Here is a 17453-nt window from a genome sequence, read left to right as displayed (position 1 = left end):
CTGAAAGCCACTCCTGTACTCAAAATGCCCCATGAAAATGGGCTGCTGCAGAGCCGGTGGTGTAGTCGGTCTTGCTAATCCACGTGGAAATAGAGGGTGCTGCTGCAAAGGGCCATATAGCCGAGTCCCGGGCCAAAGAGGAAGTGTGATATCACCACATCCATTCACCGAACATTTACTGGGCTGCGTGGGGCAGTGAGGGAGCAAGGACTCCAGAGTCAGCTGGACCTGAGTCTGGCTCTCGGCTCTACCACCTTCTAGCTGGGTGGCCTTGGGCAGATTATGTTCTAGACAGCCCTGTGCCTCATCTGGAAAACAGTTAATGATCTCTCTCTCCCAGGGCTACTGTGAAGATTACAGGAGACTTAGGTAAACACATATCAAAATAGGTGGCTGTTACCCCTCCATGCTCTGTGTCAAGCAGGGGCCAGGGCTGGGCAGAGAGTTGAATCAGGTTCAGCCCTGACCTCTAGGAGCTAAAAGACAAGTGGGGAAGCCAGATGTATGGACTGTTACGATAGCTGTGGCCACCAGGGCTTGGTAGAGATGTGTTTACAGAGCATTACAGAGCCCCGGACGGGTCCCAGCCAAGCCTGGAGGAGAACAGCCCTGCAGTGGGAGCACAGGATTCTGGGCAGAAGGGGTGAGAAGGACGCAGCTCAGCCCGGCAGAAGCACCAGGTCCCTGAGGGGCAGACCTCACCTACAGGCCAGGGGCTTTTCCAGCCTTTGTCTGTGACCCACAAGAAAATATACATCAGCCATCACCTAGTCTGTGTGCACAGAAGAGAAACAAACTCACAAACAATACTTAACCTCACAAAGTAGGACAGTTCTACTCTATTCAACTTAATTTGATGAAAAAAACAAAAAAAGCTAGTGCCAATCCCGATTACTCATGTTTGAAAAACGCAGCAGGCAATGAAGGAGAAGCGTTAAGAGGCTTTAAGCAGGAGAGTGATGTGGTTGGATTTGTACTTTAGATCCATCTCTCCACCTGAAACAGGGGGCCAAGCTGAAGGGGAAGCAAGGCCCCATGGAGGCCCCACCACACCCGGGGCAGAGGTGATGAACATCTGAACCAAGGAAAGGTGGTGGGAGGAGAGGGGCGCCTGGATCAGAACTGTGTAGAGGTAAAGTCTGTATGAACCTACGGACCCCTCTGCTGTCAGAGGTCAGGAAGAGGGGTGCTCAGAATACACAGGCCTCCCACAGGGGCATGGAGAGGGCAGAGCGTGGTTCCCTGAGGCCGGATCACAGGAATGAGGGCTGGGCTGGGGGAGACTGGGACACGCTGGTGCCCGAGGGGCATCTGCAGCAGGATAACTGCAGCCCACCAGAGACCCGAGGCTGAGGCTCCAGGGCCTGGGTGGAGTGACGTCACCTTAGGTGAGTGGTGAAACCGTGAGAAAGAGACCAGCAGAGGAAAGCAAGCCACAGATGCACAATGGGCCAAAGCCAGGCCGTTCAGGAACGAGAGCGCAGTGAGGAAGAGCCAGCTGCACGGGAAGTGTATCACCTCCTTAGCGTTCCCTGAATGGTACGCTGTGAGGGGAGTGTGAACCGGTACAACCATTTAGGAGAGCAATCCGGCAACACCCAGGAAACAGGAAGCCTCACCCTACAGCAAGCGTACTCCTAGGAATGGATCCCAGAAAAACCTGCCAAACTTTCACCTGAATATCAGTCAAGGTAAGATAGAAGATGTGATAATTCTTGCGATTACTGGGATACTAAAATAACTAAAAACAATCTAGATAAATGTTAAAATGACATTTTAAAATGTCCTTTTTTTAGGACAATCCAAAACTCTGAAAATCTCAATTGTTTATCCTTTTGGGAAGGTCTGCTTTTTAAAAAAAATATAGAAGCCATTATAGTCAAAAATTTTTTTTAAAAAAAGAATGTTACATAGGTTCAAGTAGGTATCATTGGTTGAAATTTAAAATTTTAAGAGTAACTTAAAAAACTAAAAAACATTATTTTTTACAGAAATGATTCCAAAAAATTGTAAAGTCACCCTAGGGTGCACAGAGGATAAAATACAGGAATCATGGTTGGAAACATACATTTTTGTCCAGTTTGCTTTCTGACTAGAAGAGACAAAATTTTGAAGATCTAAATTTGCTGAAATGAAATATAATTAAGTTTTCTTGGAAGACTTAAAAAACAAAAGTATATAAGAAGTTATAGGACTTCCCTGGTGGCGCAGTAATTAAGAATCCACCTGCCAATGCAGGGGACACGGGTTCGATCCCTGGTCCAGGAAGATCCCACATGCCGCGGAGCAACTAAGCCCGTGCACCACAACTACTGAGCCTGCACTCTAGAGCCCGTGAGCCACAACTACTGAGCCCGCGTACTGCAACTACTGAAGCCCGCGTGCCTAGAGCCTGTGCTCTGCAACAAGAGAAGCCACCGCAATGAGAAGCCCGCGCACTGCAACGAAGAGTAGCCCCCACTCGCCGAAACTAGAGAAAGCCCACGTGCAGCAACGAAGACCCAGTGCAGCCAAAAATAATACATTTATTTTTTTTTAAGTTATAAAACCATCCCATAGTGTGCAAAAAGTATCAGCCTCTCACCTTCTCACCCACATCCACTTCCCACCTCTGTAAAATTCTGATAGGTGGACCAACAGCTGAAAGGCAAGTCGTAAAAGCATCCCACGCACGCATGTGCGGTAGCCACTCTGACAGGCCACTCCTGGACGTCTTCTTCGGTCAGCTTCCCTGGAGGCCCAGCTCCTCCCACTGGGCAGGGTCAGCATCACTCACTAGTGATGGGTCTTCTTTTCTGCTGGTGCTATTCCATCCCTCAACATTTAAACAACGACTACATATTTGCACACACTTCCTGCTTAGCACTGGCCAGGGCTGGGGACAAGAGACAACAGGAGAAGGTGCTACTTTTAAGGGGTTATAAACGGGCAAGGGACACAGACAGCTGACCATTGGACCAAGAGATGGCGATGTGATGCACTCTGCCCAGAGGGACTGGGCTGAAAGTGCCTGAGAGGAAGGGACCAGTCAGCTGGCCTTGAAATGGGAGAAGAACGAGGCACACACCTCTCCTCCCAGGTAGGTGGCAGATGGTGTCTTGTTCTCGAGGCTGCCGGGTGCTTGGCAGATGGCTGGCGTGGGGCAGGCTGCCAGGGACACTTGCTCGGGCCTCTGTTCAGCCCCTCTCAGCTCAAGAGGACGTGGAATGACTGTATTCATCTCTGTGTCCTCAGCGCCTAGCGAGGTCCTGGTGCACAATGTGCACTGAACTGACGGAGAAGCTGCTGAGCATCTGGGCTGCAGCGCAGCGTTAAGGGGCTCAGGCACTGGGCTCTGGCAGGAGGCAGCTGACAGCGATTCGCAAAGTACAGCGCTGGGGGCTGACTGCACACACAAAGCCATCCGCATTTTAAGAGTGGCCTTATGCAATGTCCATCATAGGAGAATGGTTAAATACCTCAAGTCCATTCACCCAATGGAATACTACAGCCACCTAATATGATGGTTAAAAACTATATAACTGTATGAGAAAATGCTCATGCTGTCATGTGAACCAGCCAGGATAATCAGTCTCTCAATTTGGATATCTAAATGTATTGGGAAAAAGTAAAAAGTAAATATATCAAAATGCTAACTGTGATTCTCAAGCTGGTAGGATAACAGGTGATTTTTCATTTTCTTAATATATATTTCTGTATTACCTAACTTCAGACAGCATCTATTACTTTTAAAGTCAGGGGGAGGGACTTCCCTGGTGGCTCAGTGGTTGAGAGTCCACCTGCCGATGCAGGGGACGTGGGTTCGTGCCCCGGTCCGGGAAGATCCCACATGCCGCGGAGCAGCTAGGTCCGTGAGCCATGGCCGCTGAGCCTGCGCGTCCGGAGCCTGTGCTCCGCAACGGGAGAGGCCACAACAGTGAGAGGCCTGTGTACCGCAAAAAAAAAAAGAATCCACCTGCCAATGCAGGGGACACAGGGTGGATCCCTGGTTCGGGAAGATCCCACATGCCACGGAGCAACTAAGCCTGTGCGCCACAACTACTGAGCCTGCGCTGTAGAGCCCGCAAGCCACAACTACTGAAGCCCACACGCCACAACTACTGAGGCCCGTGCACCTAGAGCCTGTGCTCCACAACAAGAGAAGCCACTGCAACGCGAAGCCCTCGCACCACAACCAAGAGTAGCCCCCGCTCGTCACAAGTAGAGAACGCCCACACACAGCAACGAAGACCCAATGCAACCAAAATTTTTTTTAAAAACCTTGAAATCGGGGAAAATGTCTCTTTAGAGTTTACATTTATGTTGATGTGACAATGTGAGGCGAATTTTATCTTAAATTCACATACTTAAAATAGGTCTTCCCCTTCTGCCTGTAATAAAACTATTAATAATAATTTTATTGAGTTTTTACAGTGTTCTAATCATATTAAACTCTTCTAATGCATCATCTGATTTCAACCTCAGACACTCTATAAGAGGAGAATATGACACTCATCTTACAGAAATTGAGGCACAGAGATGTTAAGTGATGTGGCCAAGCTCCACAGCTCCAGGACAGGGCCTGTCTTCCAACCCGGCCATGTAACCCCGAGCCCAAGCACACTGAGCACACCGAGCACTGATGTGCTCAACCACACCTCAGTGGAACTAAGAAAGATCAGTGCTTCATTTTTCTCATTCAGAAACACTGAGTCATCTGAAATTTTTTTTTTTTTTTTTTTTTTGCGGTACGCGGGCCTCTCACTGTCGTGGCCTCTCCCATTGTGGAGTACAGGCTCCGGACACGCAGGCTCAGCGGCCGTGGCTCACGGGCCCAGCCGCTCCGCGGCACGTGGGATCCTCCCGGACCGGGGCACGAACCCGTGTCCCCTGCATTGGCAGGTGGACTCTCAACCACTGCGCCACCAGGGAAGCCCCCACCTGAAATTTTGAAGCTACTAGCTTCCAGGTGTCCATGAACATATAAAACTTTCTTTACTGACCTCTGTATTCGCACCTGACTGTGCCAGCTGCCTCTTCCCGCTGCTGTTCATTTCCTACTAGTTTACCCACTATCTTAACAAAAACTAATCTCTAGTTTAATTAGCAAAGTGAAGCGATCACAGGGAGACCAGATGGGCTTCTCCGGGATCAGGTGACATCCATGTAGCTAGGACAGGAACCCAAAGGAAAGCCCGCTCTGTAGGAAGGGCAAAGCTCACCCTCCTGCCGTCCTCCCACAGCACTCCAAGAGGCAGTGGCGGGGCAGGGGGAGAGCCTGGGCCCAGAGCCACAGATGTCTGAGGCCAAACCCCAGCTTGGGCTCTCTGTGGTGGCACCTCAGGCAAGATGCTTAGTGGATTTGATCCTCAGTTTTCTCCCAAGTAAAATGGGGATAACCATACCTCCACTCACATGGCTTTGTGCAGCTGTGTGGCTGCTAGCAACGGGCTGGGGCTCCCTTTCCCTGGGCAAAGAGCTCACGTGAATTCAGACACTCACTTCTGGGTGCGAGAGACACTAAAATGAAAGACAGGGCTGCAGCCCTTAAGCTGGAAGACAAGCAAGCACGCAGGACGACCCAGGATGATAACCACCGTCACCGAGGCCTGGGCCAGAGCAGTGGGAACGGGAGCAGGCTCTGAAGTCAGCTTTGGGAAGGCGGGAAAGTATCACAGAGGAAGGGGCACGTGAGCTCAGGCTGAGCAGCAGCTTTCTAGGGAGGTAAGCGGGGCAATGCCATCTAGGTAGTGGAACTGTGTACAAAAGTACACAGAGAATGGCGTACCACCAGAGGACAAGGGCTCCATCACAGGGCATGCTGCGCTCCCAGCAGCCCAGCAAACGGGCAGGTCAGGGTGTGGAAGGAGGCTGGGCTCTGCCCGGAAGGCGGGGTGTGGGCGCGGGGGGTGGTGAGGATGTGGCTGAATCTGTGAGTGAGGCGGACAGAAGGGCTGGGTGAGTGAAGGCAGGAAGAGAGGAGATGAGGCAACTGCAGTGATGCAGGAGAGAGGATGGTGACCTAACTGTGAGGAGCGAATGAGAGAACGAATCTAAGAGCCGCCAGGCGGTGGCAGTGATCAGAAACAGCAACTCCAGGGACACAGAGAGAGAGGAAGGAGTGGTGCAGGCTGACTCGAGTTCCTGGCCTGGGGAACTAGCGGGTGAGGGGGCAGTACAGGTGGTAACAGAGGGCAGTAATGAGGATCCCTCCAGAGGCAGAAATGCAAATAGAAAGTAAAATTCAGGGCTCAACTAGGCAAACAGAAGCCACGCTAAACATTTATAACAGGGATTTACCCAGGGCAACAGTCACACTGGTGACGGAAAAGCTGAGAAACCAAACAGTTGATAGTGAGGCAGTCCAGAGGCCAGGGCAGGAAGCCACCCCCAGGCTGGAGCAGGGAGGTCCCCGCTGGCATGAAGAACCCGCCAGACAGGAGCTGGCACCACGGAGGAGACAGTCACCGGAAGAGGCAGTACCCAGGACGGAGAGGGAGAAAACTGCCTTCAGCTGCCGCGCCCTCCTCCGCTGGCCGACACAGGAGCTGGGAGACAGCCTGCGGGCCAGCTGTCAGGACAGGAGTAGAGCAGTGAGGGCAAGGAGTGGCTGTGAGCAGGCAGGCCAAGCACTGGCACGAACCTGGAGAAGAGGATGCAACGAGCACAGACACAGGCACAGCTGCGGTCAAGAGAAAAAAAGGCTCTTGGGCAGGACTGGACCAAATGTCAGACACAGGAAGAGGGCTGCCAGTGGGGAAGCAGGGAAAGGCCATTACAGAAGCCAGTCACGGCAGCACCCCCAGCCCAGCAGAGGGAAGAGATGCCCTGGGCTGCAACGGCCAAGGGTCTGGTCCAGGGTCGGGACTGTCCCAAGTGGAGACAGAACCCCTGGACTCTCCCAGCCCACATCATCCTACCCGCCCCCTGGCTTCAGACTCCAGGCGTGGTGGGCATGAACTGTGCTTGTTTACATCTCCTGCTGTGGGCGGTACTGACAGCCCCAGCGCTGCCCCTCTGGATCCATCACCACATTTGTTTACAGAAGCCATGGCGCCCCTGCTGCTTCCAGCCAGTGAGTGAGCAGGGAGGGCACTAATGCAGCCCGTTCCCACTGAGATGTGTGCACCTTGAACAGGTGACGTTGGCTTGAGGACGCCACACGGGCCTGGCCGAAACTTTCTCAGAACCTCACAGTAGGCTGGGATTTTTCCCACCTACCCAAACCTCCTTCCTTCCCCTGGTCTGGGGGTTCACGGGGCCTTCCCAGTCCCTCCCCTAGATCCTTCACAGGTCTTTTTCCTCAGAATCTCTGGCACATCTGCTTCTGCCTTGGTCTCCACTTCTTGGAGAACCCAAGCTAACACACCAAGCTCCCCAGGCACCCCTGGATCGTGACTTAGCTGGCCAGGCAGGCCGAGCCCGGGGTAGACAGTGCTGAGCAGTGACCACAGAGCAGGTCTGCAGGCCTGGTCTGTTTCTCTCTGGATGTAGCAATCACTCTGCTGGCTTCCAGGGCACTAAGTGAGCCTGACCTGGCACTTGCTCACAAGCAGCCCAGCCCAGTCTCCAGGGCAGGCCCAGCCTCGGTGTGCACCTTGTTCAGGGGTCCACACACATGGAGCCTCCCCCACCAAGGCTTAATTCAGGCCACATTTCAGCTCTAATTCTACAGGTTTTTGACTTGAAGCACAATATTTTTAGAAGTACCTGGGATCCTAAAAGAGTCTTTGTGTAATAGTCTCGAGGCATGAAAACTTCCACTATGGTGACTAGACACCAGAAAGCGTCTTCTTGTTCCAAGTATAGGAGGGCCACTGCCACCAATCTACAAGCAAACGGAGAACAAGGTGAGCTCCAGCCTCCTAGCCCAGACCCGGGCAGCACGGCCCGTCTTCACAGAGGCCTCTGCAGTATGCTGCACTCTCTCACGGCCACAGCAACTTCTAGTTCTCCAAGAAAGAACACTAAACGAGTGTTCCTTGGCGAGGGTGGCATTTCCTAGTTTGAGAAGCAAAGCTACATCCACATTCCTTCATTTGGTTTTGTTTAAAGATGATGAAATTGTTTCCCAATGAGCAGCCAGCCTCATTTTTTAAAATGTTTTCACGATAAGATTTTTGCTAATGCAGCTAATTCTTCGAGTTTTCTGTTCAAGAAGTTCCAACTAATCCTTTTATGCACAAAAAATCCAGGGGTGAATATAAGGGGAAAAGAACACATGATGGTTTAAAAACAACTTTCTTGATACCAGTCTACTTGAAACGGGGCTTCAGACAAATGAATCACTGCGGTGGGGCTTTCTCAAAGAACTGCATCCACGGCACACACGTGGGGTGGGAAAGGGGACCGTATGTATCACCTGTTACATCACTCACAATGGAAACTTGGGTCTGGCTAGTTACATGGTCACCACTGAGAGGTTACTCATCCAGTAACCCCAGGTTTGGCTCTGAGCGGGCATTCAGGGCAGAAGGCTGAAAAGGAAGAGGCAAGAGAAAAGTCCCCCTCTACATATCCAAGAAGCTCTGCTCGCGACATGAAGCTTCTGCGCATCACTTACGGAAAACCCCAGAGTCGCTTCTCAGAATCTGTTTTTGTTTTCTTCCTTGGATAAAATTATAATGAAATCTCAAAAGGTTAAAAAAAAAAAAGAACTGGGAAGGGGATGCCTTGAGTAGGCATGAATGGGATGGAGAGCAGAAAGGTTACAACAGGTAGAGATGGACAGGGAGAGAAAACCAGGACATGCACAGCACCTGCGGACGCCAGGAGAAACGGTAGAGAGACTGAAAAGAGCAGAGCCTTTGACGACATCACTTTTAGTTAACTGATGTTCCAGATGACAGGCCTGAATCACTGAGGAAAGGCTAGCATTCTTCTGCTGAAGTTCTGGGTTCACAGTTCTGTTCTCATGTACAAAATAATGTGGAGAAAAAAAGTCCAGTAAAACGGTTAAAATTTAGAGGTCCTAATGGTGATGGTACGGAGAAAGATTTAATTTTCTGGAAAGTCTCCTTATGTGTGGAACAGCTGATTCCATGACAATGTCAGATAAATGGGGTGCTACTGCACCTCTAACAGGCATGCTCGAGTCCTCGCCAAGATCCCTTAAGTTTCGGAGGTTTTTAGCTTCCAGGAATTTTTAGACTGAGTATACAATGTGAACTGTGCATTTAAGCAAAACAAGGCTGCTTTGTTAGGCAATAACTTATTTACAGGCTTTTTTTTTTTTAAATGGGGACCATCGAGGAGCAGCCACAGTCCCTTTTACTTTCAGGGCCCAGAGAGGGCACCCTGTCCATGACTTCCTGGAAACCATTGGTTTCAGGTCTTAACCAGCTAACATTCCAGTTTAAAAGCTTTTCTTCCTGCAATACTCTCATTTCAGATGCAAATAGACAGCCCTTATCTGGAGGTCAGTATCCAGCACAGATGAGGATTAAAAAGGCCCATGAGCTGCCAGAATAAACTTCAGCATTCAAAACTCAATGCGTGCACTTGACTTAAGGAGAACTGCTAAAGGTGGCACACGGAGCTTCTTCATTCTTTCTCCATGTTTCTAGCAAGCTTGGTTACCTACTTTGATTACACAGAGGAATATAAAAGGACTCTAATGACAGCAGCAGAAGTGCACCAGCGAGGTAAGAGACAGACGGGAGGTAAAAAGCAGCCACAAGCACTCAAAGTCCAGTGATGGGGAGCAGCTCCATGGAGAACAGACCTCAGTACCTCCCATGGCCTCATCCCGGTGCAGCTCAGCTCAGAATGAGGAGCCTGGATCATTTAGAGAAGGGGAGAGGCTCTTCAGTGTCCTCTGCCTGTATGCCAGACCTGCAGAAGGCTCTCATCCAAAAAAATAAAAGTTTGGGCTCTTCAAGGGCTAGGTTTAACCCGCTGAAAAATTGTTTCGGGCAACCTCTTGATTGACAAAGATCCTGTATAAACAAGCAGTGGCCTTGTTTTCACATCAAGCATTATAAATGAATGATAGCAAACTTCTGATCAAAACCTGAGTGTGATGAGAACAACAAGGAATCAAAATGATTTCTCATTTTGTTGTTCCAAATAGTTTGACTTTGGTGTTCTTAATATTGGATTGGCCAAAAAGGTCATTCAGAAAACCCGAACGAACTTTTTGGCCAAGCCAATACTTTCCAAAAGCATGTCTGTTTCTCTCAATTATTCTAGAATTGGGGATACTGCATAATTAAAACTAGCTTACTGCAGCTATTGATATTTATTTCCCTTAAAAGACTGGTTTTTCTTGGCTCACCAGGAGGGGAGGGGGCTGTCAGGCAGCGCCTGGAGCTACAAGTTATCTTAACAGCAGAGAGGAGACCTCGTGGGCCAGGCACCCACCTGTTTAGACCTTGGCAGTAGCCAATGTCTGGATTCCGCCAGGAGAAGGCGAGCAGGACGTTGCGCAGCTTCTGTATGCCTTCCGAGGTGGGGCACGAGTAATGTTTGTTGTTGGGCAGAGTCCGCAGCAGGTCCAGCTCGATCTGCTTGGAGGCCGGGTTCTGTTTCTCCAGAGCCTTCTGAAGCAAGGTCTGGAAGTAACCAGGCTTAATGCTGTCCTTGAATTTCCTGGTGTGAAGGTCCACACACCACTTCCACACCTTGGAACGGTGCTCATGTGGAATGCCCGCACGGATCAGGTTCTTCAATTCTGGAGAGCACATCATCTCCCTGTTCACTGTGCTCGCAAAATAGTTTTCCCACTTGACGCCAGTGGACACCTCCTGGTTTTCTGTGAGGTAGAGAGTCTTCAGGTCCAATGCTCGGACTTTGGCAACCAACTTCTCTTCCTCGTCATCCTCTGGGACAGTCCTAAACCCATAAATGTCATATTCACTGTTGAGAAAAACAAAAGGAAAAATTAAATGATGCAATGTGGCAAAAAGGCCAATGAAACAGAAAAGAGAACCTAGAAATCTACCCATGTGTAAATGGCATTTTGATATATGACCAGGCATTTCAACTCAGTGAGGAAATAATAAACTTCTCAATAAACAGGGTGAGAATAACTGGCTATCTATATGGGAAAAAATTACGTTAGATCTTTCCTTGATACTATACAGGAAAATAATCAATTCTAGATGGCTGAGGTGCTAAATGTGAAAAGCACAAAAGAAAATACAAGCAATACTGCAAATACAAGGCTGATAAATTTGGCTACATTAATATACATGTGCATGTATGTTTATATAGCATACATATACACATCCATAACACTTATGCTCGAAAAATGTTTTAAAAAGTGAAAAGACAAGGGAGAAAACATTTGTAAGACATTAGGGATGACAAAGAATTAAGAATTCTTTTTAATTCTTAAAAAGAAAAAGAATTATTCTGCTGTGGTAGGTAGAATAATGGCCCCCAAAAATGTCCCTGGAACCTGTGAATATGTCACGTTATGGCATGTGGAATTACAGTTACAGAACTTAAGACAGGGAGATTATCCTGGGTTAGCCGGGTGGGACCACAGTAAACACAGGAGCCCTTAAAGTGGAAGAGGAAGGCAGAAGAGTGGACCAGAGATGCGACAAAGGAAGAAGAGGCAGGAAGGATGTGAAGTGGGAGAGGGCCTGGACCCACGGTTGCTGACTTTGAAGATGGAAGAAGGCGGCCACAAGCCAAGGAATGCAGGTGGCCTCCAGAAGCTGGGAATGGCCACACCTGACAGGCAGCAAGGAAACAGAGACCTAGTCCTACAACCAGAAGGAACTGTATTCTGCCAACATCTTGAATAAGAAAGGACACAAACTGTCTCCTAGAACCTCCAGAAAGGAACGCAGCACTGCTAATACCCTGACTTTCATCCAGCGAAACCATGCTGGGCTGCTTGACCGACAGAACTGTTGCATAATAAATATGTATCACAAACTTATTGGCTTAAAACAATAATTTGTTATGGCAGTCATAGAAAACCAATACAAAGGCCTTTCACACACTGCTGCTGAGTGTGTAAACCTGTACAAGAACTTCGGAAATCAGATCTAGCAGAGCTGAAGATATGCATTCCCTATAGGTCAGGAATTCCACTTCTAGCCTACACCCTGGAGAAACTCTCTCACGCAGACACACGGACACATGGATACATGTACCACGATGCTTACTGCACCACGGTTTGTAACAAGGAAAAATGGAACCATTCTAAGTGTTCACCATGAGAGAAGGAATAAAAATGTGAAGCTGTGAGGCAGGTAAAAAAAAATTCTCAGGAGCTACACGTATCAACCTGTATAATTTCAGAAAACAATGTTGAAAGAAATAAGTTGCAAAAAGGTATGAATATGGTAGGATTAGCATATTAAAACATGTCTTCAATTAGAGGTACATATTGAAGTGTTTAAAGCTGAAATGACATGTCTGATACTTGCTTTAAAATATTCCAGGGGAAAAAAAAAAAACTTTGGAAGGGAATGGTACGAAGAAACAGGATTACCAAAATGTTAATAATTGCTAAATTATTGGGTAACAGGTTGCATATGGGGGTTGTCATATGATTCCGTCTACTACTTTGTATGTTTGAAATTTTCCATAATGAAAAGTTCAAAGTAAATCAATATACACAGCTATTGTTCTAGTCATACATGAAGTTTGAAAAGATACAACATGAATAGTAAGAGCCTAAAACACAAGCAGGAAGAAGACGTGGTGCCCTCAGGACAGACTGCTAGGCCGCCCTCACGGGAGTCCCCCGCCACTGCGGACACAGCACAAGCGCACAGCATGGAGACAGCGCTCCTGGCCTGGGAATGGGGCTGCCCAGTCTGGGGCCACGTCCTTGCCACTCACCATCTGTGTGACCTGGGCAAGTTACATCACCTCCCTAACCTCAGCTTCAGCATTTTCTGAGCAAGGATAAAAACATCTGCCTGGCTGAGCTGCGTTAAATACAAGCCTCCACATAAGGCCCTTGGCACGGCTCCCGGCACACAGGCCTCTGTAAGAGTTTTGTAATAATGGCGTTGGTTGCAATCTGACAGCATAGTTTTACCTGTCGACTGAGTAACATGGACAAGGCAGGCCAGTGCTGTAAGCGCAGAGAAGGGAAAGAGTGGGTCAAGCTGAAGCCAGGCTTCCCCTGGGGCAGGGGTGGGGCTGGAGAAGCTGAGCCACAGCAGCGAGCAGGGCCTAGGCACAGGGCTGCCAGAGGGGCAAGGGGGCGGAGACAGGACTGAGTGGATTTGCAGATTTCTCTTTGAGCCAGTATTTCATGAATCTCTGTTTTAAGAAACTAGGATATGAAGGTTCTTAGTCCAAGATCCATCACACGCTTCCACACTCCACGATTTTCTGAAAAGTATATGCAGTACTGTGTGTGTGTCCAACTGCATTTTGGGGCCAAGGGTGTCCACGGCTTGTATCAGACCCTCAATGAGTTCTGAACCACTGAATCAGGTTACCCAAGTGTCCTTCCCTTACAGAGAAGACCCAATTTTCCACTTAGGGTCCCCCTTGGCTTTCAAACTACCCATGGGTGCAGCCATGTCTCTGGAGAGGGTTCTACTCCCAAGAAGACGGGCTCCTCTTGCAGCAGGACAGGCTACCACCCACGTTGGCATGGTACATGGCAGAAAGGTCTTGGAATGAAAACTTAGGCTGAACCCCAGCTCTGTTACTTGATTATTACAGCAAGACTGATGACATTATCTGTTCTAATGACTGGACAGTCCTTGTCATGAGCATCAAACGAGACACGGAGAACTGTGTAAAGTTCTCAATGAATGGCTACTGCTGTTGAAAGAGGGGCTTGAGAAATGGGTCCCACTATCCCCAACAGTCGCTAGCACCTTTACCTGACGAGATGAGGTTTAACAAATGCTTGCTCCGGATGCTCCGGGCTCTCAACCTGCAGAGCATCCTCCAGCAGCTGGGCTATGACATCCCGAGAAGGTCCCTGTTCTTCTGAGCAAACTGGTGTCTTCATTTCTTGGAGCAGTATCAAGTATTTGCTTTCTATCTGGCAGAGCTTGGCTTCCAGGCTAGAATACTACAGAGAATGTGGTAGTTACCTCCAATCAGACAGAGACACAGGAAGAGCAATCCTTAAGTACCTCAAGCAATCAAAGAATGACAAGCCAAGAACCACTGGCAAGTGAGCCAGAGAGAGACTGTATCAAAGACAAGAGATGGGGCTTCCCTGGTGGCGCAGTGGTTGAGAGTCCACCTGCCGATGCAGGGGACACGGGTTCGTGCCCCGGTCCGGGAAGATCCCACATGCCGCGGAGCAGCTGGGCCCGTGAGCCATGGCCGCTGAGCCTGCGCGTCCGGAGCCTGTGCTCCGCAACGGGAGAGGCCACAACAGTGAGAGGCCCGCGTACCGCAAAAAAAAAAAAAAAAAAGACAAGAGATGAATTTATGCCACAGGCCACCTGTCTTATTTAAATGGCCCACATGGGCCCCGTCTTCCTTCTAGGGGGTATGACACAGAAGTACTGGTAATAAGGCCTCTGCATGTCAACACACATATCAGTTCTGGACAGGGTTGAGGTGAGCAGCAGAAACCAGGCCACACACCCATTACTGAGGTCAAGCTGAGTGCCACTTGGACACAAGCCCCAAGCAGCCATCCCATGCAACATCAATACTTTCCTAGGACGTTGTGACCCAGAACTAGCTCTCATCTGCTACCTTATCAGACAAATCAATACACCCCTGGAAAACATGCAGGAACAAGGTTTGGGAAGATGTTCTGAGGACTGTTCAAAAGGTATATGAGGCATACAGCTGCTGACACAGTGTCTCTGAGCTTCATTTGATTGTAACTGGAAAGTCTGTGATGTCTCTACACCCTGCAAAGCCCTTTCCCGCCTCAGTCACATCTAACTCTCAAACCAACCCTATCAGGTTCACAGAGGGGGCATCACCCTCACCATCCCCATTTACAGATAAGAAACTGATTCACACAACTCAGTAGCATAAATCAAGATCCAAATAACTTTAATTTGGGGGAACCTCAGAATTGTATTTAATTTTTTTTCTGTAAACTTCATTATGTGTGTGAATAAAAGCCACCTCTCAGGACATTTCTATTCGTCTTCATCATGAAGTGAAACTAAACACAGTGCTATGCACTTTATATACTTTAAATATAATCTGGTATCAATAACCACACCCTCCAAGCATGTGGGTTGAACTGATTTTAAAGCATGTCCATTTTTAAATGGTTTCTGAATCATACCTCCCACCAGATAATAGAATATAACCGTCCTGACCCACCTTTGCCATCAGATCCCTCTCTCTTCTTTCTGCATTTCTCCGTAGAGCTGAGAGTTCCAAGATTTCCTTATTCAGAAATTTATTTTGCGTTTTGTACCCCTGTAGATTATCCTGTTGCAAAAAAAAAGGTCCATCAATTCACACTGGTTGAATGTTGATTAATTATTCTATATCAGCGGTCCCCAACCTTTTTGGCACCAGGGACCAGTTTCATGGAGGACAATTTTTCCACAGACCGGGGGGTGGGGGGATGGCTTTGGGACAATTCAAGCACTTTTCATTTATTGTGTACTTTATTTCTATTATTATTACATTGCAATATATAATGAAATAATTACACAACTCACCATAATGCTGACAGGAGGTGCAGCTCAGGCGGTAATGTGAGCGATGGGGAACAGCTATAAATACAGATGAAGCTTCGCTCGCTCGCCCACTGCTCACCTCCTGCTGTGCGGCCTGGTTCCCAACAGGCCATGGACCGATACCACTCCGTGGCCCAGGGGTTGGGGACCCCTGTTCAATATAAGTAATATTTTGCTGCCTCACCAATCAAATAGCCCTGCTAAGTTAGAACAAGTTCTAAGGAAATGAAAGCTGATTCCTAGACACTTTCTGATTAAACTCTGCGGCTACCCTTGGCAGTAGAAGGTAGGCAGGGACTACTGCTGTAATGAAGGAGATGGGGAAATAAATTTATTTAATGGTGGAGATTTTTCTCACCTCTCCTTAGGAAAAGTAAGTAGGACTTATGTCCTAAATCTATGCAAATATTTTATCTACCCACATTCATTGGGTACAAAAGGTAATGCCTTACATTCATTTTGTTTTTTAACTAGAGAAACTGAACAAATTTTCTGTAGATTCTCATTTTTACGTATCCAGTTTATGTGGAAGAGGCTACACACATACACAATACCCTTACCTAAAGAATTACACTTAATCATGAATACCTATCACCTACAATGTACAAGGCACCTAAGAGAACATGTTCCTCAACTTTTTTACATTAAAAAATTTCGAACTTATGAAAACGTTAAAGAAAAGTACAATAAACACAATATACCCTTCACCTAAATTTGCCAATTGTTAACTTTTGCCACATTTACTTTCCGTTTTTAAGAGAACATCACAAGCTGGTGACACGTTCTGCCAAGTCCAACTGAAAGTTCAGCCCTGGCAGAAGCGGGTGCCACACGTGACCTTCAGCCCTTGACACTCTGAGCAAGGCAAGCTAAAGGGAACCTTTGAGACAACTGGGGCAGTGATTTCTAAATGCTCCCTACCAAATTCAGTCTTTTACAAATGTCTTTTTCCCCTACTCTGTTTGAAGTTTTCAAGGAATTTCTGATCCCTCAATCACAGGAGAAACTGTTCACAACAGCTCCAAGAGAAGGCCAGGGGTGGTCAAGAAAGGCACTGACACCTGTGCTGTCCCAGGACAGAGACCATGGCCCCTCCCCAGAGATGTGTCCAGAGACATGCCCCAATCTCCAAACTAGAAGCCACCATGGCGGTACACAATCTCCCCTGAAAATACAGAAGAACTGAAAATGTTCCAACAGTCCCTTTAATCGCTGACACCTACGGAGCACTTGCTACGGGTTACAGGTGCCCTGTGGTCCTCGATCCCATTTAAACCTCACAACTCTTCAGCAGCCACTCTCGTCATCTCCACCTCCTAGGTGAAGAGCTGAGCCACAGGGAGGCTGCACAACTACTAAGTGTCGGGCTGGGAGCCAGGCCTGCTGCGCTCTTGGCCCAGGTGCTTGGCCCCTGACGCCCACCTGAGCTCTGATACACATCACACTTTCTCAGTCTCAGCAAGACCGCACGTCATGACAAGCATTGAAGACGGGCGCTGTCAAACCCCAAAGGAGGTCCACAGACTTCCTTTTCTGATCAGAATCATGATGTTCTCCTTTCTCCTGGCGTCTTGAAGCTCTCATATTTGGAAACAATGAACAAACGTGTTACTAAAAGGCAGGCTGATTGAAGGAAGGTGAGCTAGAGGGCAACAAAAGAATACACTGGGCCGTGACGGCCAGAGACTGAGCAGCACAAGGTGGGTCGAGGGAGCAGGACACCACAGTGTGCCCTCCGTGTCTTTGAGTCAAACTTTGCATTACAGTCTAAGGAAGTCCTGATAATGTATCTCAAGGATTCTTTCTCTAAAAAGGGAACCCTCTTGCACTGTTGGTGGGAATGTAATTTGATACAGCCACTATGGAGAACAGTATGGA

General features: G+C 48.3%; 1 protein-coding gene across 5 annotated transcripts in view; it reads right to left on the bottom strand.

The window, feature by feature from the left end:
• Positions 1-17453, bottom strand: part of TBC1D2B (TBC1 domain family member 2B) — an 87265-nt gene that overhangs the window by 9545 nt on the left and 60267 nt on the right. For 4 of the 5 annotated variants that reach the window (XM_027123743.1, XM_027123742.1, XM_027123745.1 and 1 more), the window contains exons 7-10: positions 15211-15321; positions 13788-13981; positions 10342-10836; positions 7690-7807 (exon numbers count right to left, since the gene is read on the bottom strand). In XM_027123743.1, the coding sequence (XP_026979544.1) occupies positions 7690-7807; positions 10342-10836; positions 13788-13981; positions 15211-15321 (918 nt within the window). Of the gene's footprint in view, positions 1-3101; positions 3589-7689; positions 7808-10341; positions 10837-13787; positions 13982-15210; positions 15322-17453 lie in introns of those variants that run through there. The other variant, XM_027123746.1, reaches the window with a different exon arrangement.

This window comes from Aethalodelphis obliquidens, unplaced genomic scaffold (genome assembly GCF_003676395.1).
Source record: "Aethalodelphis obliquidens isolate GAN/ISIS:26980383/991018 unplaced genomic scaffold, ASM367639v1 scaffold26, whole genome shotgun sequence".
NCBI lineage: Eukaryota > Metazoa > Chordata > Mammalia > Artiodactyla > Delphinidae > Aethalodelphis > Aethalodelphis obliquidens.
The sequence above is the reverse complement of the archived record's forward strand: the minus strand, read 5'-3'. Positions and strand labels throughout refer to the sequence as shown.